General features: G+C 38.8%; 1 protein-coding gene across 8 annotated transcripts in view; it reads right to left on the bottom strand.

Annotated features, from left to right (window-relative positions):
• The window catches only part of LOC102503986 (CWF19 like cell cycle control factor 2), a 179,232-nt gene extending 153,966 nt beyond the window's left edge, over nt 1-25,266 (bottom strand). For 2 of the 8 annotated variants that reach the window (XM_032472553.1, XM_032472554.1), the window contains exon 1: nt 25,011-25,156. Coding sequence is in view for 2 of the 8 variants with exons in the window: in XM_032472557.1 (XP_032328448.1) it covers nt 25,011-25,162 (152 nt within the window). In the remaining 6 variants the exon portion in view is untranslated. Of the gene's footprint in view, nt 1-25,010 lie in introns of all 8 variants that reach the window. The other 6 variants (XR_004316962.1, XR_004316961.1, XM_032472557.1 and 3 more) reach the window with 6 other exon arrangements.
• Between the last annotated feature and the right edge of the window lie 232 nt (nt 25,267-25,498).

The raw sequence follows: 25,498 nt of genomic DNA, 5'->3' as shown, positions 1-25,498 counted from the left end.
TATACTGACAGCAACCAAAACTAGGAGACAAAAAAAAAAAAAAATCAACAAAGCAGAATTATCAGGAGCCAATTAAAGTATGAGTACCTATCCGCAACTTATTTCAGAGGGTCCTAAGGGTATCACATTTATTTACGTGTTATAATTCAACCACAAAAAAAGGGGGGGAATTATTTCTGCCCACTGTGTTTTAGAAGATGTGATAATGAATCTTGTGAATGTTTTAACATTTAACAATAAGCTCCACTTATCTAAATATTTCAGTATTATTTAACAACTCATTTAATTCCCACAGCAACCCTATGAAGTAGATATTATTACTTTTCTCATCTTGTAACTAAGGAAGCTAGGACTTAGAGAGGTTAAGTAATTTGTCAAGCTTACATATATATATTTACTACAATATTCTCTGTCAAAATTCTTTCCCAATATTTACAGATATATGTGCTTGACCAAAGTGCTGCTCTCCTCTATCTTTGAATATTGTCCTCTTTAATGGAGACTTTAGCCTGGAGAGGTTTAGCCAAATCAACCTTGGGGATGAAAGTTCTGCCAGATGTTTCATGCAGACCTCCATCACATTCTCAAGCATTAGTAAATTAAGTCCTGTTGATAGAGGGTCTATGAAGAGACTGCCTTATAAAATCTGTCTCTTAATTTAATTTCTGGCTAACAGTTGCAAAATTTCTAAAGTTCTCTATGCCTCTTCCACATGGCGAATAATATTCTAGCAAAGACTTCACAATAACACATGAAACTGTGAACATGACAATATTTGTATTGCATTACTTGTGATGATATACCAAAAGAAAGGATAAAGATTATGGGGGGTTTTTAGGTATATAGAAATCCTTAATCTCTGTGGCTTCAGCCAATGTATAAGAGGATCCACTCAATGAAGGGTTAATGAGAATAATTAAGATGTGTTTAAAACACCTAAAAAGATGAAAAGTTGATTTTGACTATAGAAAGAGAGTGACAATTAAGAAGGTTAAACAGTTAAGCAACAAGTTAAATGAAAGAGAATCAGGGATCCAAAGTCAAAATGCTGAAAAGATTGAAGATTTAAACCACCTGTAAAATACGAGGGATGCGAAACCATGCAGCTTAATAAGGAATTGGTTTACAGGAGTAATCGCAGCGTGCATTGGAGAAAAATGGAGCACTTTTTAAGTGTTAGCCATTACATCACATAATTTATTAGGTCAGAAAATGCTTAATGTGCTTTGTGTTGAGCTGCTTAGTTTCTCTATTTTCTATTCAATGCTTTGTTTTTTCTCCTTTGATGATTGTTTTCTTTTTCTAAACAAAAACAAATTAATATACTCAGCATCCAGTATTATAATTTCAAGACATGGAAAATTAAGCATTTGGAATCAAGATTCTTAGTTTTTGTAAAAGGAAAATCAGAGCATCATCTCTTATTCAACCATTATCTGTTTTTAACCTATTTGGTAACATGAAGAGTGAGAAGAGGCTATTCAAATGTTCGTGGACTATAGAATACCCAGGATTCTGTAGATGGTGACCACTGTTCTTTTTCTGTTGAGTGCTCTTGGGAAACATTGCCCTATGTACCTTTAATTTTCTTTTGGTAGCTTCAGGATCACTTCTGGGGGAATGAGCCTTTGTCAGGAGGGAGAAAGGAATCAAGTTTCTCTTTCATCTCATTAGGTCCCCACAGTGCAGGCTGACTTACCCAGAAGCTGTTTAGTGATTTTTATTTGCTGTGTTTTCCCAAACAGGAGAGGCTTTAAAGGAAAGATGCCCTGGTAGCCTATCCATTGTGCGCACTCTGCCAAAGACCTGGCTGTCATCATGACGGTTTACACAGCTTGCTCCGCGGGGCAACCTGACCTGACCAGAGTCACTAAAGAACAAATACCTGAGAGTCCAGCAAACACTATGGCCCAGAGCAAAATCTGGCAATGACCAACAACGCATGCTGTTACCAAAGCCTTTGTCAGAAAAGGCTGGAATCAGGAAAAAAAAATACTTTATGGAAAATTAATGTAAATAACTTTTAAACTGTTAACTGAAGTTTTCTTATCTTGAATTGGTATCTTTCTCAAGGTTCTCTTTTTTTTAATTGAGTTTATAGTCAGTTTACAATGTTGTGTCAATTTCCAGTGTAGAGCACAATTTTTCAGTTATACATGAACGTACATTATCATTGTCACATTCTTTTTCACTGTGAGCTACCACAAGATCTTGTATATATTTCCCTGTGCTATACAGTATAATCTTGTTTATCTACTCTACATGCCTGTCAGTATCTACAAATTTCAAACTCCCAGTCTGTTTCTTCCCACTCCCCTCCCCCCTGGCAACCACAAGTTTGTATTCTATGTTTATGAGTCTGTTTCTGTTTCGTATTTATGTTTATTTGTCTTTTCCTTTCTTTCTTTCTTTTCAGATTCCACATATGAGCAATCTCATATGGTACTTTTCTTTCTTTTTCTGGCTTACTTAGAATGACATTCTCCAGGGACGTCCATATTGCTGCAAATGGCATTATGTTGTTGTTTTTATGGCTGAATAGTATTCCCTTGTATAAATATACCACATCTTCTTTATCCAGTCATCTCTTGATGGACATTTAGGCTGTTTCCATGTCTTGGCTATTGTAAATAGTGCTGCTATGAACACTGGGGTGCAGGTGTCTTTCTGAAGTAGGGTTCCTTCTGGATATATGCCCAGGAGTGGGATTCCTGGGTCATATGTTAAGTCTATTCCTAGTCTTTTGAGGAATCTCCATACTGTTTTCCACAGTGGCTGCACCAAACTGCGTTCCCACCAGCAGTGTAGGAGGGTTCCCTTTTCTCCACAGCCTCTCCAGCCTTTGTCATTTGTGGACTTTTGAATGATGCCCATTCTGACTGGTGTGAGGTGATACCTCATTGTAGTTTTGATTTGCATTTCTCTGATAACTAGTGATATTGAGCATTTTTTCATGTGCCTATTGGTCATTCATATGCCTTCATTGGAGAATTGCTTGTTTAGGTCTTCTGCCCATTTTTGGATTGGGTTGTTTGTTTTTTTCTTATTAAGTCGTATGAGCTGCTTATATATTCTGGAGATCAAGCCTTTGTCAGTTTCATCTTCTGCAAAAATTTTCTCCCATTCCGTAGGTTGTCGTTTTGTTTTGCTTATGGTTTCCTTTGCTGTGCAGAGGTTCTTTTTATTTAAAAAAGGTTCTTTTTATTAAGTAACTTTCACAGATATGCTTATGGTTTAGTCCCTTGGAAAATAACATGTATGTTTAATATTATACTACTTTTTCAAATCTGTTGGTGTTTAAATTCTAAGAACAAGTTAAAGTCATGATAGCAACTGCAATTCCAAACACCCTTAACAAAAAAAATTCACATTTAGAGATGGGTTTGCATTTGATTATTTGATATTTTTAGTGCTTATAAATATTCTAACTCCTTTTCATCTTGTTTCCTTTAAATTAGCTTCTGGGCCTTCAAAAAGAATATACTTTTTTTTGCATTCATTTGAACATCTCTTCTGGCTTAGAACTTGTCTCAAGGAAAAACCTTGAAAGAAAATTAAAACTTCTTTTTTAAAGCCTACAGCAATTTATTAATATTTTAAAGCTTTTCAATACAGTTGTATTCACAAATTGGATTTGCACTGTTTGATATAAAACAATTGTTTTATTCCCACTTCAAGTGCTCCACCGTTTTCAAGCTTGTTAATTAAATGTTTTATTTTTTAAAAAAAATACTGCACAAGTTTCTCAAAACTTCATCTGCACCTGCTCCATAAATGAAAAGACGTCCTTGGAACAACTCCAGTTTATTAAGTGGAAAGCCATTTATTTCAAACAAGAATTCAGTCTTTTACCTGTAAGCTTTAACATGAGTTACTATGCATTGTATTCTTTCACCTTTTATCTGCTGTCAGTTAATACAAGCATTTTTAGTATGCAGAGGGGAAAAAAAGGCATGTCATCTGGAATGTCACTTCCATTGCCTGATGCTCCTACATATGTGCTCAACTGACATCTCTGTCAAGCTATTTGGTGGTTTTATCTTTCAGCCTGGCCCTTTTGGTCTTTCCCCATCATCCTTTTCCCAACAAGACTGTGTAGGATGATCTGATGAGATATAGGGATTGTGGGCTACAGCTTCTCAGAAATTTCCATAGCAGAGCCCAAATTAGTAAATTGCTTTCTAGCACAGAAAAGAAATGAGAAAACTCACGTAATTTGTATACAGATTGCATCTGGGGCATGAAGGAAAGAAAGGAGTTAAGGAAGACCCCCGCCCCAAATATTGACCTAAGAAACTAAAAGTTTAGAAATGCCATTTATTCAAGATTGTACTGTGTAGCACAGGGAAATATATGCAGGATCTTGTGGTGGCTCAGAGCGAAAGAGAATATGACAATGAATGTATTTATGTTCATGTATAACTGAAAAATTGTGCTCTACCCTGGAATTTGACACAAAATTGTAAAATGACTACAACTCAATAAAAAAAATGTTTATAAAAACAAAACAAAACAAAAAAGAAATGCCGTTTACTATGGAAAAATGCAGGAGAAGCACATTTAGGGGAGAAAATCAGAACTTTAGTTAAAAAGAGAGTAAAGAAATGAGACAATGAATCCTATAGGACTCTAAGACCTTACTCATTCTTGCCAGAAGCATTTGAAATTGGTAAGATCAAATACCACTAAAGACAAGTCTTCAGTGAATGAATTTTGGTCACAGATCAAGTTAAGATGTCTGAATATCACAATTCCAGTGCACATCTACCATTACTTAGCAAAGAAAACTCAGAGCTTCTGCTAAAGAACTGCTAGGACTCAAAAGTATCAGCAATATACAGTCGCCCCTTGGTATTTGTGAGGGATTGGTTCCAAAGTCCCTTCTATAAAATGGCATAGTATTTGCATATAAACTATGAACATCTTCCCATATAATTTAAATTATCTCTAGATTACTTATAATACTGAATACAATGTAAATGCTCTGTAAATAGCTGACAGCATGCAGCAAATTCAAGTTTTGCTTTTTGAAACTTTCCGGATTTTTTTTTTCCCAAATATTGTTGATCTTTACTTGGTTAAATCCACAGATGCAGAACCCTCAGATACAGAGGGCCAACTCTATTGCTAAGTTTAAAAAAAGTAGACTACAAAATTACATAAATTATATTTTTATATAAAAACCACATTAGTCCATTTATATGACAGAGGAGAGTCTGGAAAGTAATAAACCAAAGCATTAACATTGTTTTTCACCAGGCATTTTATTCTTCTTTTTGCCTGTTTGAATTTTCTGATTTGTCTGTAATACATATGTACTTCTTTTCTGATTTAAAAGAACAAGATTTTTAAAAATACTTTTTAAAGATATGTTGGACTGTGTTATATGGAATATAAGGAGTAAACAGTAGAAAAACTTCTCTTTATCATTAAGTGAATCAATGATATAAATCAAGAAAATTCAGTTTTGGAAGATATGCATGTTATTTAATAAATAACTTAAAAGATTTTGACAGTCATAGAAATGATACTATAAAGTTCTTAAGAATATGAAAATACCCATGTCTCATGTATCTTCCTATCTTTTCCTGACGTCATAAGCAACTGACATGGTTTTATAACTAACTTTTTTTTTTACAACTTGCTCATCCAGACATCTGAACCCTGAATGCTGGATTCCCTAATATCTTTATTTTCTGTTCCTCTATATAATCTAAAAAAAAAAAAAAAAAATCAGGTCCTACTTTTTTTAATATTCCGGCTCAAAGATTGATGCATTTTTTTCATTAATAAAAGGGGAGAAGATTTTTATTAAAATTAAGAAAAGAAAAACTTCATGTAGTCTCCCTGGACTATATTATTGATAATGTAGTATTCAAGGTGGTACTTTTATTACAAAGTGGGTCCCTAGACCAAGATCATATTGCCCAGAGAAAGACAGGAAGGTTTTTGCTTGTTTACATTTTAAATTTTGTTGTTATTGTTGTTGAAGAATAAAATAAAATTTACTATATAACCAGCTTTTACTACACTGTTCAGTAGTGTTAAATACATTCTCATTGTAATGCAATAAATAACATGTATATCTTCCAGAACCTTTCCATTTTGCTGAACTGAACTCTATACCCTTTAAACAACAACTCCGTATTTTCCCTCCCCCCAACCACTGGTAACCACTATTCCACTTTGTTTTCCTATACCCCATATATATGTAATAATAAGTATTTTCCTTTTGTGACTGACTTATTTTACTTAGCATATTATCCTCAAGGTTCATTCATGTTGTCGCATTTGACAATACTTACTTGCTTTTAAAGGTGGAATAATATTCCAATGTGTGTATATACCATATATTGTTTCCCATTCATCGGATGAGCAATATTTGGGCTGCTTCCACCTCCATGCTTTTGCGAATAATGCTGGTATGAACATGGATTTGTACATATCTCTTTGAGGCTCTACTTTCAATTTCTTTGCATATGCACCTACAATTTGGATTAAGTTCTATTTTCAGTTTTTCAAAAAAATGTCATACTGTTTTCCTTAGTGATTGCTCCATTTTATAATCCCAGCGACAGTGCACAAGGGTGTGAATTTCTCCACATCTTCACCAACAGTTGTTATGTTCTGCTTTTTTTGATAGTAGCTATCTTTTATGATGGTAGCTACTTAAGTAGTGCGAGGTAATATATCATTTTGATTTTAATTTTGATCTGCACTTCTCAGAAGATTAGTGATGTTGAGCATCTTGTCACATGCTTATTAGCTATTAGCACACCACCTTCAGAGAAACGGCCATTCACGTCCTTTGCTCATTTCTTTTTTTTAATTTTTTTTAGTCTCATTTTTTATTGAAATGTAGTTGATTTACAATGTTAGTTTCAGGTGTACAGCAAAGTGATTCAGTTATACATATACAGAATACATATATGTTTTTTCAGTTTCTTTTCCATTACAGCTCATTACAAGAAATTGAACACAGTTCCCTTTGCTATACAGTAGGTCCTTGTTGTTTATCTATTTTATACATCCTTTGCTCACTTCTTAATAAGGTTATTTGGTTTATACTTAAGCTGCAGGAATTCTTAAGATGTTTTAGATATTAAGACCTTATCATACATGCTATTTATAAGCATTTTCTCCCATTCTGTAGGTTATCTTTTCAATATTTTGATTGTGTTCTTTGATGCACAGCAGTTTTTATGTTTGACGTAGTGTCATTTGCCTATTTTTTTCTTTTGTTGCCTATGTTTTTATGGAATCATCGCCAAATCTAAAGTCAAGAAATTTTCACCTGTTTTCCTCCAGGAGTTTTATAGTTTTGCATCTTACATTTAGGTCTTTAATACATTTTGCATTAATTTTTGTATATGATGTAATGTAAGTGTTCAACTTCTTTTTTTAAACATTTTTTATTGAGTTAAAGTCATTTCACAATGTTGTGTCAAATTCCAGTGTAGAGCACAATTTTTGTTATACATGAACATACATATATTCATTGTCACATTTTTTTTCACTGTGAGCCACCACAAGATCTTGTATATATTTCCCTGTGCTACACAGTGTAATCTTGTTCAACTTGTTTCTTTTACATGTAGAACTCCAATTGACCCAATACTATTTGTTGAAGGGACTGTCCTCCCACTTTTGTGAGGTCTTGACACCCATCTCAAAATCATTTGATCAAATGCATGATGCTGTTCCTTGGACTCTCTATTCTCCATTGCTCTGCGTGTCTAACTTTATGCCAGTACCACACTATATGGATTAGGGTAGTAATTTTTTGTAGTGAGTTTTGAAATCAGGAAGTATGTCACCTCCAACTTTGTTCTTCTTGTTCAATATTGTTTTGAGCATATATCCAGGGGTCCCTTGAAATTCTTATGAGTTTTAGGATAGATTTTTCTTCTATTTCTGCAAAAAAATGTTGTTGGGATTTTAATTGGGATCACATTATATCCATAGAAAGCTTTGGGTGGTATTGACATCTTAGCAATATTAAATCCTCCAACCCATGAACACAGGATGTCTTTCCATATAATTGCGTCTTCTTTAATGTTTTCCATCAATGTTTTCCAGTTTTCAGTGTACAAGTCTTTGACTTCCTTGGTTAGGCGTATTTCTCAGTATTTTTGATGGTATTGTAAGTAGAATTCTTTGATTAATTTCTTTGACAATTTTTCATTTAACCTTTTTCTATTTCTTTAGAAAGCTTCACTGTTTCATTAATGTACAAAAAGGCATCCTCCTATGTCCGTTAGTTGTGGAGGCTTGCAAAGTCCAGGACCACAGCACCAGCAGATTTAGTGTTTGGTAAGGTTCCACTTACTCACTCAGATGACACCTTCTGGCTGTGTCCTCACATGGTGGAAAGAGATAGAGAGGTTTTGAGACACCTGTTTATACCACCTTCACCTCCACTTTCCTCTTAGCCACAACTTACAGCAGCTGCCTCTGAACACTCTCCTCTCTTGCAAAAAGCAGGAAGGAAGCATACATTTTGTGATTTAGATTCTCCAGCATGAACTCCACCTGCCAGTGCTTTAGACCCTGCCTCCAAAATATATGCCACCATCTAACCACTTGTCACCATCTCTCCTGCTAACACTACAGTCCACGCCACTGTCACTCTCCTTTAAAATGTTCACATCACTTCCCAGATAGCCTTTCTGATTCCACTCTTGGCCTCACTCCACAATACTGTCTCCACCCGGCAGCCAACATGACCTTTTTAAAACATCACCACCCCACCCAAAATCTTCTAATGGCTTCCTTCCACAGTTAGAACTAAAGTTGATATCCTGGCCTTAACTTGCAGAGCCCTAACTGACCTCACCTCTGCCTACCCCAGGTGCCTCACACATCCCACTTCTCCCCTCGTCACACTGGCCTCTCTTGAGAACACCAGAATCGCTGCTGGCACCAGGCGTGTGCACCAGCCTTGCCCTTCCCCCTGGTATCCAATGCCTAGCTCCTCGGGTCATTCAGACCTCATCTTAGGGGTCACTTCCTCAGAAAGGCCCCTCTGACAACCTGATCTACAGAAGACTCCTAGTCCCTGCCTGTTACATCACTCAATAATGATTTTGAATTTTACCTGCATAGCACCTGGCCTTGGCATCTTGCTTACTCACTTATTCTGGTTTGTCTTCTGCCACTAGAATGTAAGCCCTATGAGAGCAGGACTTTGTTCACCACTGTACTCACGACCACCTAAAATGATGCCTGGCAAAAAAACAGGCACTCAAAAACTGTTTGCTTAATTAATGCAAATTGGAAACAAATATAAATTTATGGCTTACTATGTTTTCTCATCAATAAAGTAGAGAATAATAATATTACCTAACTCATAGAATAATAAGGATCAAAGTAGTTCATATGTATAAAGGGCTTAAAACAGTGTCCAGCACACTGTTTGTTACTATTATTATTTGTTAAATGAATGAAATAACAAAAACAGAAAGGGTTACCACCAAAGCAGAAAAAACTTTGTCAGAACAACCATGTACTAATTCATTAATTTCATTTTTAAAATCTGTATTAATTGCCTACTCTCTTCCTGTTGCTATGAGTGGCACTGCAGATTTAAAAAAAAAAATGGGTAGTTTCAGTCCTAGAAGAGCTCACAGTTTGGTAGAGATGACAGATTCATAAACAAAGATTTAAGACGTGTTATAAGTACTGTAATGTAGACATATATAAAATGCATAGGGAGTAATTACTACTGCAGGGAAAATCCAGGAAGGCATCACCAAAAAGATGACACTTGAGCTGGACCTTTATTCCACACTGAGCAAGGAACAAGCATTTTAAGCAGAAGTAACAGCATTAGCAATCATCAGTCCACGCCTCAGTCTCCCTGCACCCTCACCAGCTCCACTCATCCTATTACTTCTACACCCAGTCCTACTCCTGCTCCAGTAATGAGGTGGTTCAGTGATATCGTGTTGTGTCCAAGGTCACAAGAGATGGAGCAGAGCAAAAGTTGCCCACTCTGGGCCACCTACTCAGTTCACACTGAAGCGGGTGTCTGTGTGCCTGCTCTGGCTCTCGGCACTGCCTCCACAAGCAGGCAGGATCTCTGGGGTCCATGTGGCCTGCCTTCTGACACACATGGGACAAACGAAAGCCTCCCTCCTCTTACTCTGAAAATAAATCAACATCAGCACTGAGTTGAAAACTGTTTAATCCCTCCTTTTTTGCACTCCCATGGGAATTTGTATTTCCGAAATCCTTGTTTACCTGCCTGGGTCCGCCTCCAAGTTGGGTTCTCCTTACAGCCCACCATGTAGCCTTTCTGACTCTACTCTTGCCTCACTCCACAATGCTTTCTCCACTCAGCAGCCAAAGGGATCTTTTGACCAGTCATGTCTTTATAACTTTTGACTGCACGGTGCCTGGCATTAACCAGGCATTCAATAAATATTTCATGTACGAGTGAATCAGTGAATGAGCACAAGAATCTACAAATGAGTGAGTGTAACACTTTATAATATATGCACACATACTTTTATTATTACAAATAATATTGTATATACATATGCAAAGATATTGCTAGTCCATATAATATCCCACGTTATTTCACATGAAAAGTTAGAAAATATTAGAAAGAATTTAATAAAGATACTATGATATATGATATCTGAACATGATAAATACAAAAGTAAATTATGTTAGATATCCAGCTATAGATCATAAATCTACTATAAGTTCATTTTTAATTAAAAGAAAAATTATTATTCCATTATTGCTCTTGCAATGTATAGACACTACACATATAACCTCCTTATGCCAGCACTAAATAGGAAAGAAACTCTTTTGTTGTCTTCTGCCTTGTTTTCAAAGGATGTTTCATAAAGGAGGAAATAACCAACAAAACCAAAGTTTAATAGGGAAAAAAAATACATGTTATTATCTACCAGTCAGAAGAGTTGCAGGTAATTAGAAATGGCTGGCTTAAAGACTCCGTGTTTTTTTATCAAGAGCCACCTCTTCCTGTACAGGCAGATTTCTACTGGTTTGCCCAAATTCTGTTTGCTCGCACAGGGTCTGACAGGCAAAGAACATGACCAGCTGGTTTCCAGAGCAATACGCTCCCTGGTCTGAGGAAGGCCTGGGAGACATGTTATAAAACAGCTGCCTCTGTCTCCCCAACCAGCCAGAAATAAGCTGAGCAGAACAAAACCTTGAATAAAAAAACCTCGACTTTTCATGCAAGGACAAAAGGTGGTTATTAGGCATACCAGGAAGGTTCTTTCATAGCTGGTAATTACATATAAATTGGAGACATATAATAAGAAAAAAATAATTTCCCTCTTCATTTACTTAAAAATGTGATTTCTGCAGTCATTATATAATTACTGGTATTTTTCAGTAACATTATTAGGCATAAATGGGCTACTGTTTCTGAAATTATCATAAAGATAAAAATACTGAAACTTCCATATTAGAACTGGTTGTTGAGTAGGTGGGAAGGGAAAATGGTCCATTTCTCTAAAACAGCAAACTGAACTTTCTTCTGTGGCAAAAGGGATCAATCTGCCATTTTTCACCTTTAAAAAAGTGATTCCTCCTGTTTCTCACATCTTCTTTCAAGCCCTCCACCTTGCTTAAATTCTGCCTTCAAACTCCCTGCTCTTTATCACTGCTGACCTGTAAGGAAAAGTCCCCTCGACCCTAGCACCCCTCTGTTTCAGGCTTCCCGGACAACATGGCAGTGAAGAAAAGAACAGGAAACAGAGTCTTGCTTTTATTTTCTAGGCTATCTTGAGGGCTTAAGCAGAGTCGTCCTCAATAAAAGTACAAAGCAATGATTTGTTTTCTCACACCTTTCAACGTTTTTCTTCCCCTGCCGTCTAACCCCTCAACAGTCTTCATTCTTGGAGACCTCCAGGTAAAAACCTGAACCAAGCCCCAGGCACGCACATGATCCGTACCTTCCATCATCCAAGCTAAGAGCAACACGTTCCATTCTCAGTTACATGTTCCAGACCCAACCACAGATGGTAAGCCCCTAACAATAAGACAAACGAATTCCTGCTTATAGGTCCATTAATGTGCTGGTCCCATACCTTAACCTGGGTACAATCAACCTTAACCTGGTTATAATTCCTGAGTCTGCAGAAGGCCCTTAAGGGAGAATACCACTGTTGGGGGTGTCAGACACTACAGCCAGAGAAGAGGAGAATATTTTCATCAAGCCAACCTTTCATCTCTTCTCAGATCATACCACACAAACATCAAAACTATGCCAGGGCATAAAGCTGACACTGTTTATAATTGTCATTACCTCAAAAGTTTACAGCTTTCAGGAAGAAACGAAGAAGGGAGGAAATCACCCTCTGGTTCCAGGCTATTTTTCAAAGCAGCATCAGAATTAGAGCAGCTAAGTTGCAGCTGTGTCAAGAACTTATCCATAGTTCCTAGAGGAAGTGTGCGTGAACTGGCTAATGCAACCAGCTATAGAGACCTGAGTGTGGTTTAAAAGATAACAGGGGAAATAACATATGTAGAACTAGAAAACCACTATTTTGCACCCCTAATGAAAGAATGGATTTAAGCAAATTTCATCAATGACTGCCAAAATCTTTAGTCGAAAAGGTGATGAATACACCTAAATCCAATAATCAATCTTCACATCACTAAACGTGGGACACACACACATAACACACCTCCTGATGGGACACAACAAGAGGCATGTTGCATCACCTATGAAGTATTCTTGCCATTGCCCACTACCCCAAATAAAAACACCAAACCCTAATCTAGTCAGTCCTCTAGCTGTAACTACCAGTTTACAGAAAATATGAGGGGTAGAGTATGTGTTAAATAACATGATAGGGAAACAGTCCAGCAGAAAGCAGATTCAGAATGTGGGAAATTATAAAGGACACATGACCTGGTTTCTGCAACAAATGAAAGGAGGAGGGGCGGTGGGGGAGGGAGACAGAGAACCATTATAAATGCAGTAGGACTTTAGAAACATAAATGAATGCAATAAGCGAATCTTGTTTAGATCCCAATTCAAACAAATTCGACTGTAAAAAGACATCTTCCAGGAAACTAGAGGAATTTAAACATGGACTAGGTATTAGATGATATTATGGAATAACTGTCAATTCTGTCAGATGCAAAGTATTAACAGGTGAACTGATACAATGCTTGGAATTTACAATACTTAAGCAAAAACAAATGAAACAAGGTTGGTAAAATACTGGGAGGCTCATTTTACTATTCTCTCAACTTTGGGGAGTTTTTAAAAACTTCCGTAGTAAAATGTTTTGGTAGGTTTTCTGTATGTTTATTTGTTTGGTCTTTTCCTAAAAGTTACTGTACAGCCTTGATAACTTTATTGGGTAGTCGTAGCCCTCACTGTCATTTTTTAAAGGCCTGGTTTAACTCGGAAGATCCAGATAATCAAAGGAAGAGACAAGTCTTTGCACAAACCATAGAGAAGGTAAATCAGCAGCTCAGCCAGTGTTTAGGAGCTGGCGGCACCAAGCAGAGTAGGGAGGATTGTGTGAAATCTTAGGACCTTCCACAACTGGCTTGACAAAGACAACGTTCCAAAGTTCCCCACCCCGAGCACAGATCTGCTGGCTGGTTTCCCACTCCTCTTTGCCAGCTGGCTGCAAGGGTCTCAGAGCCTATGCCCCCGGCTCCCAGGAGCAGAGGGCAGGAAAAAAGAGGCAGCTCTACTTGCAGATGGAGCCGACCATCTCTGAGCCAGCTGTCCTCCTCCTCCTAGGGCTCCACACAGAGAGGCCCAGAGGGCTAGCGGCTGATCGCTCTGAGCTGGCCATGGCACCAGGGGCCAGGGATCCAGCCGCTCCCCACCCAGCAGTGAACAATCCCACTGGGCTGAGCAGACTGATCAAGTTATTTCTTTTTTAAAAGGAAATGTAATTTGGGGAAATGAATGTGTCTGGGTATTAGATATTAAGGAAGTGTTAAGTTTGCTTGATATAATACGAGTTATGAAGGGAAATGTTCTTGCTGCACACTAAACTACTAAGGGTTAATATGTCATGATAACTATATGGACTTCAAAATACTTCAGCAATGAAAAATACCAACATGTTAACAATTACTAAGTAATGTCACAGAACTAGACTTGCCAAAGTAAAATCAGAAAAGGCAACGTAGTGCACGTGAGAATACACATATGCCCAGCACAGTCTTTCACGTTTTGCATGTTACTTCCAGTCTTTAGCTAAAAAAAAGCAGATTCTGGAGTCAGTGCAACCATAATCATATTTGGCTTTCCTCAGTTAATATTTTCATAATGTTTTCCACTGTTTTATCTTAATAATTATTTTTAATATTACTTCATAATATGCTATAATATTGATGCTCCCCAAATAACCATAGCTTAGTTTTTAATATTTTGTTGCTTTTTTTCTACAGGGTTTACTGCTGCAGTGAAAAACCATGTGCCTATAGTTTTATGGTTTTGTTAAATTGTTTCTCTAGAATAAATTTCAGAAACATGAGTTCTGAGCACATGTATATAGCCGTGGCAAAACTTTTCTACATTGTTTAACAAATGATTTCAGTGACATCAGTAAAATGTACTTGTATCAACTTCAGAAGATTACTAGCATTTTCTTAAAATTTTATCTAATTTTTATATTTAAGGATCTTTTAATGTGCATGTCTTCGATTTCTATGAGAAAGAACATGTTTGTACATCTTTGTTTACCTGTAACTTGGTTAATTCTTATCATTTGCCATTTAGTTACTGGAATCATGAAGATTTCTCATAAATTTTAATGTGCTATTTATATATTGCTGTTACCTTCTGGCAAAACTAATATTTTCCTTGGGCTATAATTGCTATCTTTATTTAATTTATATATTCAAATGCTTCCATCTTTTTTTTTTCTTTTTTAGGCAGTATTTCTCAACAAAACAGAACACGTCTAAGACCATCTTAACCTAAAGTGCATTTGCCAATAGCCCATCGACGCTGTGATACTACTGAATACTTTGTAACTGTCTTATCACTAATATACTTGACTCCTCACTCTGTCTCACACTCCCCAACCCTGTCACAAAATCCTCCCAATGTTACCTCCTAGATATTTAACCCTCTCCTCTCCTCTCCATCTCAATTACCACTGTTCCACATCTTCTGTCACCTGAAATGCTAAATACAACTGCCTCCTAACTGGTCTCCTTGCCTCTAACAGTCCTCTTGCAATGCAAACCATCTGTTAGTGGTGGCTTACATCTTCTAAGAGACCCTCCCTTCATGGCCCCTGCACAACCTTCCAGGCTCTCAAAAACAATCAGCCAACACACTTTGAATGTTTACCCTGTCCTAAGAACCCTGCAAACATTAATTCAATTAACACTCACAAGAACCCTTTAAATACAATGCCGTTGTTCTTCCCATTTTACATATCAGTAGGCTGAGGCATAAAGAAGTTACATCATTTGACCAAGTTCCCACTGCTGGGAAGATGCAGAGCCAGAGGTGCAAACTTAGCTCTGCCTAAATCCAAAGCCCATAAATGCTGTCCTAGCCACCGCCCCACACTTCCCACAGTGGATCCTCATTTCTCAACAATGCTGCCTGCTTGTCACTCTGCCCCCCAGCAGCACTGCACTGCCTGTAATTTCTCACACACATTCATGCTGCTTCTCCACTCGGTCTCTTCACTCATGCTGTCCTGGCTGTTGGAAATGGCCCTCCATCTCTCTTTACACTTGAACTATATGACTCCTACCCATCTTTTAAGACTTAGTTCAGGTATCACTTCATCTGGGAAGCTCTTCCCTACTGAGCTCCCTCCCTGCCCTCACCCTCTTCTTCTGACCGAAGAAGTGTCCTTACTCTGTGAGTAGCTCCATCTGTTATATCCAACACATTATGTTTTCTGCTTCTGTGTTTGCCTCCTCCACTAGACCAAGCAACTTGAGACAATCTTAATCATCCTGTGTCCCCTGGCCAGTACAAGGCCTGGCATGCAGCAGGCTCTCAGTGTTTCATCATAGTGTTCAAAAGAATGAGAAATTCTAAGAGTGTTTAATCAATTACTTCTCAAATATTCGTTGAATATCTATGCTTAAGTATTATAATAGTGATATTTTAAGAAGCAAATGACATATTCCATGCATAATATATGCATTTGACAAAATAAGTGACCAAAAAGTCCCACAGACCACCTGCTATGGAAGTTCAAGAAGGGAAAGACCAGTTGGGCCAGGACAGTCAGAGAAAACTACAGAGAACAGGGGAGACTTTTAATGGGGGTTGAAAGACGACTAGGGCTCAGAAAGCAAAGCTACATAGCAGTCATCTAAGTCTGATGTTTGAGGAAACGTCTAGGCTGGGGACCACAACCAGCAATGAAAGCCAAAGCTGAAAAGATGATCTTCTTCCTCTTGATCCTGAGCTCCATAAGCTCAGCCATTCCCTCCTCTGAGTGCAAGATGCCAGAGTCAAGTTTTATTCCAGGCACTTAGCCTTTTGGTGATGAGCATCTCACAGAACTGTCAGACCATCTCCTAGGACAGAAAATCATGGAAATCTTTCTAAATAAATTAAAAGTCCAGAAATTGTTAGATGATGAGACACACCAATAATAATAAAATGTCAGAAACATGTGCAATCCCATGTAATGAATTCAACAACTATCCTAAGGTCAAAGAGGTCTTCCTGCAAAATACATGTCATTCTGTTTACATCAAACACAGAAAACTCATTTACAAGTGAATGTCATTTTCATCTTTGTTCCATGGCCAAGTGCATCTCATTTGCATTCGTTTGTTTCCCTACTGGAGTGCTTGCCACTACTCTACAGCTGGTGTGGGTTGTGCTCTGTACCTGCTACTTACCACAGGCCCACACTCCAGTCATCCAGTTACAGGGCTGAATCATAATCCCAAAGATGGTTTAGCATAAGGTACTTTTAAATAGTACACATGATAGGGAAATCAAAATTTGTTGGTAGTGTAGATAGAAAAGAACTTTAAAGATTCAAATGCACACAAACATATGTTTTCATTGTTAGCCTAACATTAGGATTTCCATGTTCCCTAGCCTGAAGAAGTACAGTCCTAGAGCTAAGGTCACCCAAGGATTCTTTGCTAAATTCCCAAAAGAGCAAAAGAATGGGATAGAGGCCCTATTCTTGCCTCCCTTTGCAGAATATGGTCAAGAGCTAAAAGTGCTCTGAGTGTTTCCAACCACAGAGAGAAGGGGCAAGTTGAACAGTCAGCCAATCATCCATCTCCTAGAGGGTGGACTTCCTCTCACACCATCCTGGCAGGCTCAGTCCTCACTGACCATCTCCCCACTGTAATCAGAAGTGACACCTTCTGAAAAATAATTGGACCCCACCTATAAACTCACTTAACACAAGTTATTCATTGAAGCATTCTCTATAGAAAACAACCCAACTGTCCATCAACAGAACAATTGGTTAAATAATCTATGTATGTCTACACACTAGAATACTATGAGAAAGCTCTCTTTGGACTGCTATGGAAAGAGGTCTAGAGTATATTATTAAAAGGAGAAGAAAAAAAAATGTAAGATACGGGGGGAAAATGTTTAGCTTAAGAAAAGGAGGAAAATAAGAATATATCCATTCTTGGGTGTTTACACGTATGAAAGAAACACTGGACGTATACAAGAAACTAAAATAGATAGTTATAAAGTAAAGATCCAGAGTTTGTACCCTCTGAAACTCACAGGATTTCTTTTTTTGCAGGCACAGAGGGAGGCCACTTTAGAAAAAGAAGACAAAATTAGATACAGGTCTTGAAAGGAGCTTGTGCCAGAGGGCTTCACAATAAATCTACCCCTGAAATTACCTCTAGGACAGGAGTACACAGAAATGAGGTGAAACTAAGAGTCCTAACTATAAACCTATTTATACAGTTTTTATCTTTGAGCATGTTAAATATTACCTATTTAAAAAGCAAAATTAACTTTTTAAAAAATACCTATATCCACACTCCTACATTGTTGGTAGGAATATAAATTGGTGCAACAACCATGGAACAACAGTATGGAAGTTCCCCAAAAAGCTAAAAATAGAACTACTATATGACCCAGCAATTCCACTCCTGGGTATAGATCCAAAAAACACAAAAACACTAATTCAAAAAGATACATGCTCCCCTATGTTCATAGCAGCATTATTTACAATAGCCAACATATGGAAGCAACCTAAATGTCCATCACCAGATGAATGCATAAAGAAGATATGGTGTATATATGTGTATATATACATATATTATATATGCGTGCAATGGAATACTACTCACTCGTGAAAAAGGATAAAATTTTGCTATATGCAGCAACATGGAGGGACTTGGAGGGCATTATGCTAAGTGAAATAAGGCAGACAGAGAAAGACAAATACTGTATGATATCACTTATATGTAGAATCTAAAAAATACAGTAAACTAGTGAATAAAACAGAAAAGCAGGCTAACAGATATAGAGAACAAACTAGTGGTTACCAGTGGGGAAAGAGGAGGGCAAAGGGCAATGTAGGAGTAGCAGATTAAAAAACAGGTTATTACAGGATTATATGAAATCATGTGTGTGAAATTTTGAAAATTGTAAAACACTGTAGAATTTAAAGAATCTTTCATTCAACTGGAAAAACAAACAAACAAACAAACAAAAAAAACCTGTACCCAGGCTCCAGTCATTCAATGTCTCATTCCTCCACCTCCTTCATTCTATCCCAATCTTCTTGTTCTAGTTTGACTTCAATCTGCTTTTCATTCTACTGCCTTGGATCTATTGGGATTCTGTCTCAGCCTGGCTCTTTCCAGATGATAATGTGCCTGGCATTCTATTTTGATTTTGCCCTTGTATTTCTCTCTTTCTGATCACCCTCAGTTCTACCATTAGCTGGGCAGCTTCAAGGAAACTTGGCCCCACCACTGTACCCTGCCTGGCCCAGACTTTTTAAAGGCTTAATATACTTTTCACCCACCAAGAGAACAAACAGATGCAGGGACAATAAAGAAATATTTAAAAGGTAACAAAAAGGAAAGAACACCTCATAGCGTCTCTGGAAGGTTCTAAGAACACTCCAATGCTTTAGCACTATTAAGTAAGCTATTTTTCCCATACGGGATCCCTTTATGAAGCCCTAGGTAAAATGTGCCACAGACAAATTTCACAACATAATGTTAGGAAAGAAAAAAAAAAAAGAAGAAATGGACAAAATTCTCAGAAGAATATGGAGTATGATTCAATTATAAAAAGTTCAAAATCCAAAAGTAAGCTGTATTGAGACAGGAGGGAAAGGGGCAGGACACAAACTAACGCTAAATAAACGAAGAAGGGGCACAGCTGTTGGGACGAGGTAAAGACCAGCTGGAACCAGCTGGAACCAAGGTGGCTTTGAGAATAGTCTGGTCATTGACCTTTAGCTCATTATACCTTCATTGTAATATTAAAATCACTGTCCCTTACATCATGACAGTTCCAAGGTGGAACATAAAAGGCCAAAAAGTGAGCAATGGCCCAGTTCCTGGGAAACCCCCACCCTTCCCTAAAGAGCAAGAACAGTCCTTCCATTCGTTAGCCTATGAAATTATTTAACTCATAAAAACCTACAACCAAACCCCCCATGCCTCAGGGCCGCTCTCACCTTCTGAGCCAGTCCACATTCTGCCCATGGAGTGTGTATCTCTCTCTAAATAACTTGTTTTCCCTTGTCTACAGTTTGCTTTTGTAATTTAAAAGAAATTTTTTTTTAACCGGGGTACAGTCAATTACAATGTGTCAATTTCTGGTATGGCTCGCTTTTGGATTCTTTTCCTGTGGGAAGCCAAGAACCCTCACTTGATGGTCAATCCTAAGAATTTCTGCAGGTCCCAGGACGTGACATTTCCCTCTCCTGCAACAGTATGTTGTTTACAAATACATACACACAGCAAAATGCAAAGAAAAGCAAAGAAATGATAAACACATAGATCAGGAGAGAAGTTGTTTCTGGGGGGAGGAGGAACTGTGACATGAAAGGGACACACAGAAGCATCAGAAGTATTTGTTACGGTAAGTAGTGGTTTAGGTGTGTATTTTTTTTTAAGCTATACACATGATACATTTTTATATCTATAATTTTTAAAATAGCAGATGTAAGAACCCCATAGAATGGTTTTTGTTTTTTTTAAATATGTCAATGAGCAAGTAGTTACTGAGTGCCTTCCCAAAGAGGCCTTCTTCATATTATCCAAATCAGCACCCTGCATCATACTTTATTACAGAAGCCTATTTTATTTTGTTCGCAGAATTTAACACAATTTGTGATGATTCATTTGTTGGCCTAATTCCTCCTTCAGGAACTCCAAGAGAGCAGGAACGCCAGCACACAGTAGGTGCTCAACAAAAATTTGTTGGAGGGACAAAGAAATGATAATGGGTGGACACGCACATGGCTATTTACGGTCTCTGCACTCTAGAGCATACAAATACAATACACACTTTATGCTTTCAACAAGTTTATAAGTTAGTTGAGAAAACAAACACTAAACAATGAAAGAATATGACACATCTTTAGACAACTGTTAATGGTACAGTCTTTAGATGTGCTATAAATCAGAGACAAAAAAGGTAAGATCGATGCTGACTGGAAAAGTTTGAGAGAACTTCAAAACAGAAAAGAACTTGAGCTGAGTACCAAAGAAGAGTACAGAGTCCTACGGAAGGGAGGGTACCCAGTGAGGCAGCAAATAAAGAGCAGAAGCTAAAAATGAAAATGGATCTGATACAGGAAAAACGGGGTGCAAGAAGGTGCCTGTGTCCCAGGTCTCAGGAGAGTCCCTGGGATGCACCCCGCCAAGTGAGGGTCCTTGGCTTCGCACAGGAAAGAATTCAAGAGCGAGCCACAGTTGAGTAAAAGTAGGTTTATTCAGAGAGATGCACACTCCATAGACCAAGTGTAGGCCATCTCAGAAGGCCGGAGAGGCCATGAGACATAGGGGTGGGTATTTAAAGCAAAAGTAGATACACACTCCACAGACAGAGTGTGGGCCATCTCAAAAGGCACAAGAAAAGGCACAAGATGCAGGATTGTTAGTTTTTACAGGCTCAGTACTTCATATGCTAACAAGTGGGAGGATTATTCCAACTATTTTGGGGAAGGGGCTGGGATTCCCAGGGACTGGGCCACCGCCCAGTTTTTGACCTTTTATGGTCAGCCTCGGAACTGTCATGGTGCCTGTGAAAGTGCCATTCACCATGGTAATATATTACAGTGAGCATATAATAAAGCTCAAGGTCTATTGGAAGTCAAATTTTCCGCCGCCCTGGTGCTAACTGCTGTGTCATTCCTTTAATGATTGTGCCCTGCTCCCTTCCCTCCTGTCTCAGATGTGTCACGCAAGGACAGTAAGAAGCAGACGTAATTTTTTAGAGCAGAGAATGTCGGAGGATCCACTGATCCTACTCTTCCCCACGTGAGTCTTCAAAAATCAGCAAACAAAAAACATTTAAGAAGATAAACATATTCTAAAACAGCTCTTAAACAGTCAAAATTCTAATTATTGATCTTTATTTGTAAAAGAAAAATGCTGAGACTATTGAAAGAATGGCCAGTAATCCAGCTTAACTAATATATGGGCCACATGTGACAGAAAGTAAGGCCAGTAAAACAGGCTGGCTGGACAGCACAACAGGCAAGTGAGAGGCAAACAGACTTGTAATAATCCAGCTTAGCAAGTAGAAATGCTGGCCTGATCTTGGGTGAGGGCTGCAGGAAGAAAGGAAACAGGGAAAGAGGGGAAGAGGGCAAAAGGAAAGTTCGGGTATAATCAATAGGCCTTGATGACTACTCAGATACGAGGGAGAGAAGAATCAGAGCTCATCAAAAGGATAGAGCCTGAGTGACTGAGAGGCTAGCGACGTCATTCTGAAACTAGAACGTTGGAAGGTCAGGAAGAGTTGCTCAGGAAGGGAGGTGATGAGTCAGACTTAGGATACAGTATGTGTGAAGTACCGGTAAGATACACAGTCGCTTTTTGGCTGGCTGGCAGGTGAAAATATAAAGCAGCAAAAGGAGAAGGAATGAGGTTAGAGGGAAAGCTCTGGGAGTCATCACTGGACGGGAAGGAGAAAGTTGAATATATTTTTTAACATTGCACTAATTATAGTTATTTGTTCTAATGCTTGTCCCCTTCCACTGGACTATGAGCTCTTTGATGACAGGAATTAAACTGTATCTTTGTTTCCCCAGAACCTCCATCAGTGCTCTGAGTCCAGGTTCTAGGTTCAAATCTCAGCTCTACTGTTTACTACCTATATGACCCTGAGTGAGTTACTTACTTATTTCTGTGCTTAGGTTTCTTCACCTGTAAAATAGGACTAATAATGCCTATTCTTGGCACATAACTCCATCCAAACCCTGTGCTAAAACACTTTACCAAACTCTAGCCTGCCTTACAGCAGCACAAAGCCATGTCCTAGGATGACCCCAGCTCCCCATTAAATGCCAGCCTGAGAAAACTTAAAATACTGCCAGGAAACTTTACTATTTGTTCTAACAACTACTAACAATAGGCCCCTGACCTCCCTTTCTTAAAGCACTTACTAAAAATGGCTTACAGAAGGGAAGGGTGTATACAGCTCAGTGGTACAGCACATGCTTAGCACGTATCAGGTCCTGGGTTCAATCCCCAGTACCTCCATTAAATAAATAAATGAACCTTATTCCTCCTCCCTCCAAAAAAAGTAATAAAAATGGCTTACAATTGTGAACATGTATGTCTTGCGACTCAGAACTGTCTTTCTCAAGGAACTGAGAGCCATGCCTTTGAAATGTAATCGGAAAGCACAGCACCTCTGTCTCTCAGTCTCTGTAGCAGGATGGAATCCTAACTTTGATAACTGCCAGCTAGCAAACACAGCTGGTCTGATTGCAACTCTTTATAATTTTTTACTTCTACTGAGCAGCACCCCCTACATCCTCTCCTCTAACTCATTCTCAATTTAAAACACTCAAATCACTTCTGTATAAATCTGAACGGAGCTTAGCTCTTTCCCCTACTGTCAGCATTACCAAATAAAAGCTGTTTTCACTGCTTTAATTAATGTCTGGCTGTGTTACTCTTTGACACCGTTTAACTTTGTTAAAAGGTTTAATACATCTATTACTAAATTACTGTTAATTTCCAGAAGAGCCAGATGAGAATGGTTTAAGAAGACAAAGAAAAACTGAGGGGCCTCAAAGGAATTATCTTCTTGCCATTCCACTCCAAGATCATCCTGTTTGTAGTATGCAATGGAGAACAAGGGATGAATCTGCTAAGAATTTTTTTTCTTAGTATGTCACATGAGCAAAGATTGCAAAGTGGAAGAAATGAGAAAGAACACATGCTGAACACACTATTTTAGAAGTCTGACAGAGTCCAGCGCCAGTAGATGGAGCCTCATAATCACATTTGTGTCATTTCCTTTCCCTTCCCTCGGCAAGATTACTACAAGGGAAGAAGAACAAGTCTGAGTCACCGCAACAAGGCACAGGCTGATACCAGCTGCTGAGGTCTGGAGGTGCCCCTCTAACAAGGCCACTTCTCTGGCCAGGGAATTTCCACTACTGCACAAAGGCTTGGATGCGCCTTGCCATGTGACGGGAGTGTTAAGGAATGTTACACAGGAGCAAGGCCACTCACTATTAGAATGCTAGCCGAGCTGAGTCCAGCCTAAGCACACTCTCCACAGGGTAATAAGAGTTTAGAGATCACATCTGCTCTGCTAGTAAGTTTAACCCCAATATAGCCTGTTGGATATTGCCCTATATGGGAATAGCAATATGTGTGTCCATGCTCTCCTTGAATAAGAGAGCCTTTAATGAACCAAGCAGTATAGACAAACATTCCTGTACTTGTGCATTAATTTAATTAATACCAAAGATCAGAAACAAATTAAATTCCTGTCAAATAAGGTCTGACTTTAACGCACAGTACAGGATACAAAACAAATTTCTAGGACATACAAGAAATTAGTGATATGGATTGCCTCCAGGAAGGGAAAAATGGGTAGACTGGGTACAGAAATGAGAAAAGCAAAAGCTCCTCTCTTATAACTTTTGAGTTTAGTAGCTATTCAAATTACATCACCTATTTAAAAAGAAAATTAAAATTTTAAATGATTAGAAAATATTGACCCCATCACTTATCATATCACCTCATTTTAATTCTTTGAAGAACACCTAACTCTAGTTTCTAATGCCCTCATTAAGGTGTTTACTCTGTCTTCCTCCTTTAATTAACTAGAAAGCAAGCTCTAGGAGAGTACAGATTTTTGTCTGCATGATTCACCCTGCAGCACTCAGCACCTAGCAGTCACTCCATAAACGCTTACTGAGTAAGCCTAAACTTACTAAACTTGCCATCTTACCTCCGAAACCTCTTCTCCAGAATTTTGAATTTGGTGGCCCTCTTCAATGTTTTCATTAATATCTGATGTGTATCTCTATCTCTGCAATTTTCCCACTGTATTATAATTACTTGTTTATGTGCTGGGCTCACCCAGAAGGCTGTCACCTACTTGAGGGCACAGAACTTGAGTGCCTGGCGTTCAGTTTTCAGTAAATATTTGTTAAATGAAATCAACCAAAACCAGAGGCTCACACTACCAGAGGCCCAGGGATCTTGGTGATTATTCAAAAAAGAGCATGGGAAGACTCAGTTTTGTGAGCTACCAGGTCGCCAGCAACACCCTTTCTTCGTGGATTGACACGAGTCAGAAAAACCTGTGAATCCAACACCACGGACTAACACGCCCCAGGTCTTCCACCCCCAAAGAAGCAGAAGACTGGCAGACACCACGTGAGGCCCGCACCAAATACAAACACGTGCGCCTCAGCCTGTGACCGGACCATCCCACGCACCGATATGCTACTGCCCACGGGCCACACCTCCCCTCCCCGGCGAGGTCCCAAGCCCACGAGGCAGACGGAGGAGCCGGGAAGAGGCCAACAAGAGAAAGCGGCGATTTGCAGTCATCATGCCCGCCAATAAGAAGCGCCACCAACCTCCGCCTTGGCTCAGGCTGGGTCCTCCCCACGCGGGCGCTCTCTCCTTCGCCAGCCTCTCCCGCTCTATCCCAGAAAAGCCGCGGTGGGTACTCGCACGTCCACTCACCTGGGGGCAGCCATGTTGGCGAGAACTGCACTACATTTCCCATGAGTCTGCGGGGCGACGAACGGCGCTTCCACAATCCCCTTCGCCTCCCACAGCGCTGTGAAGACTGTTCTCCGCCTAGAGTCCTTGAGCAGTAAAGGGCTCTCCGTTACAGCGAAAATTCGGTTGTCTTTTGGGGAGTGCAATTTATTTGGGGAAGCTCCGCGAATGGACACGGTCCCTTGGTCCCTGAGTAATGCTCCCCTCCCCCTTGGGTTTTGTACATCATTCCTTCTGAGTCTGTATTAGAGGAACGGGAGAGGACCCTGGGTTCTGAAAGATGCCGTCGCATGGACAAGAGAGAAATGAATATGCATGAACGTGCCAGGGGGACGGTGAA

This window comes from Camelus ferus, chromosome 33 (genome assembly GCF_009834535.1).
Source record: "Camelus ferus isolate YT-003-E chromosome 33, BCGSAC_Cfer_1.0, whole genome shotgun sequence".
NCBI lineage: Eukaryota > Metazoa > Chordata > Mammalia > Artiodactyla > Camelidae > Camelus > Camelus ferus.
Note: the sequence above shows the minus strand (reverse complement) of the source record. Positions and strands in the feature narration are given on the sequence as shown.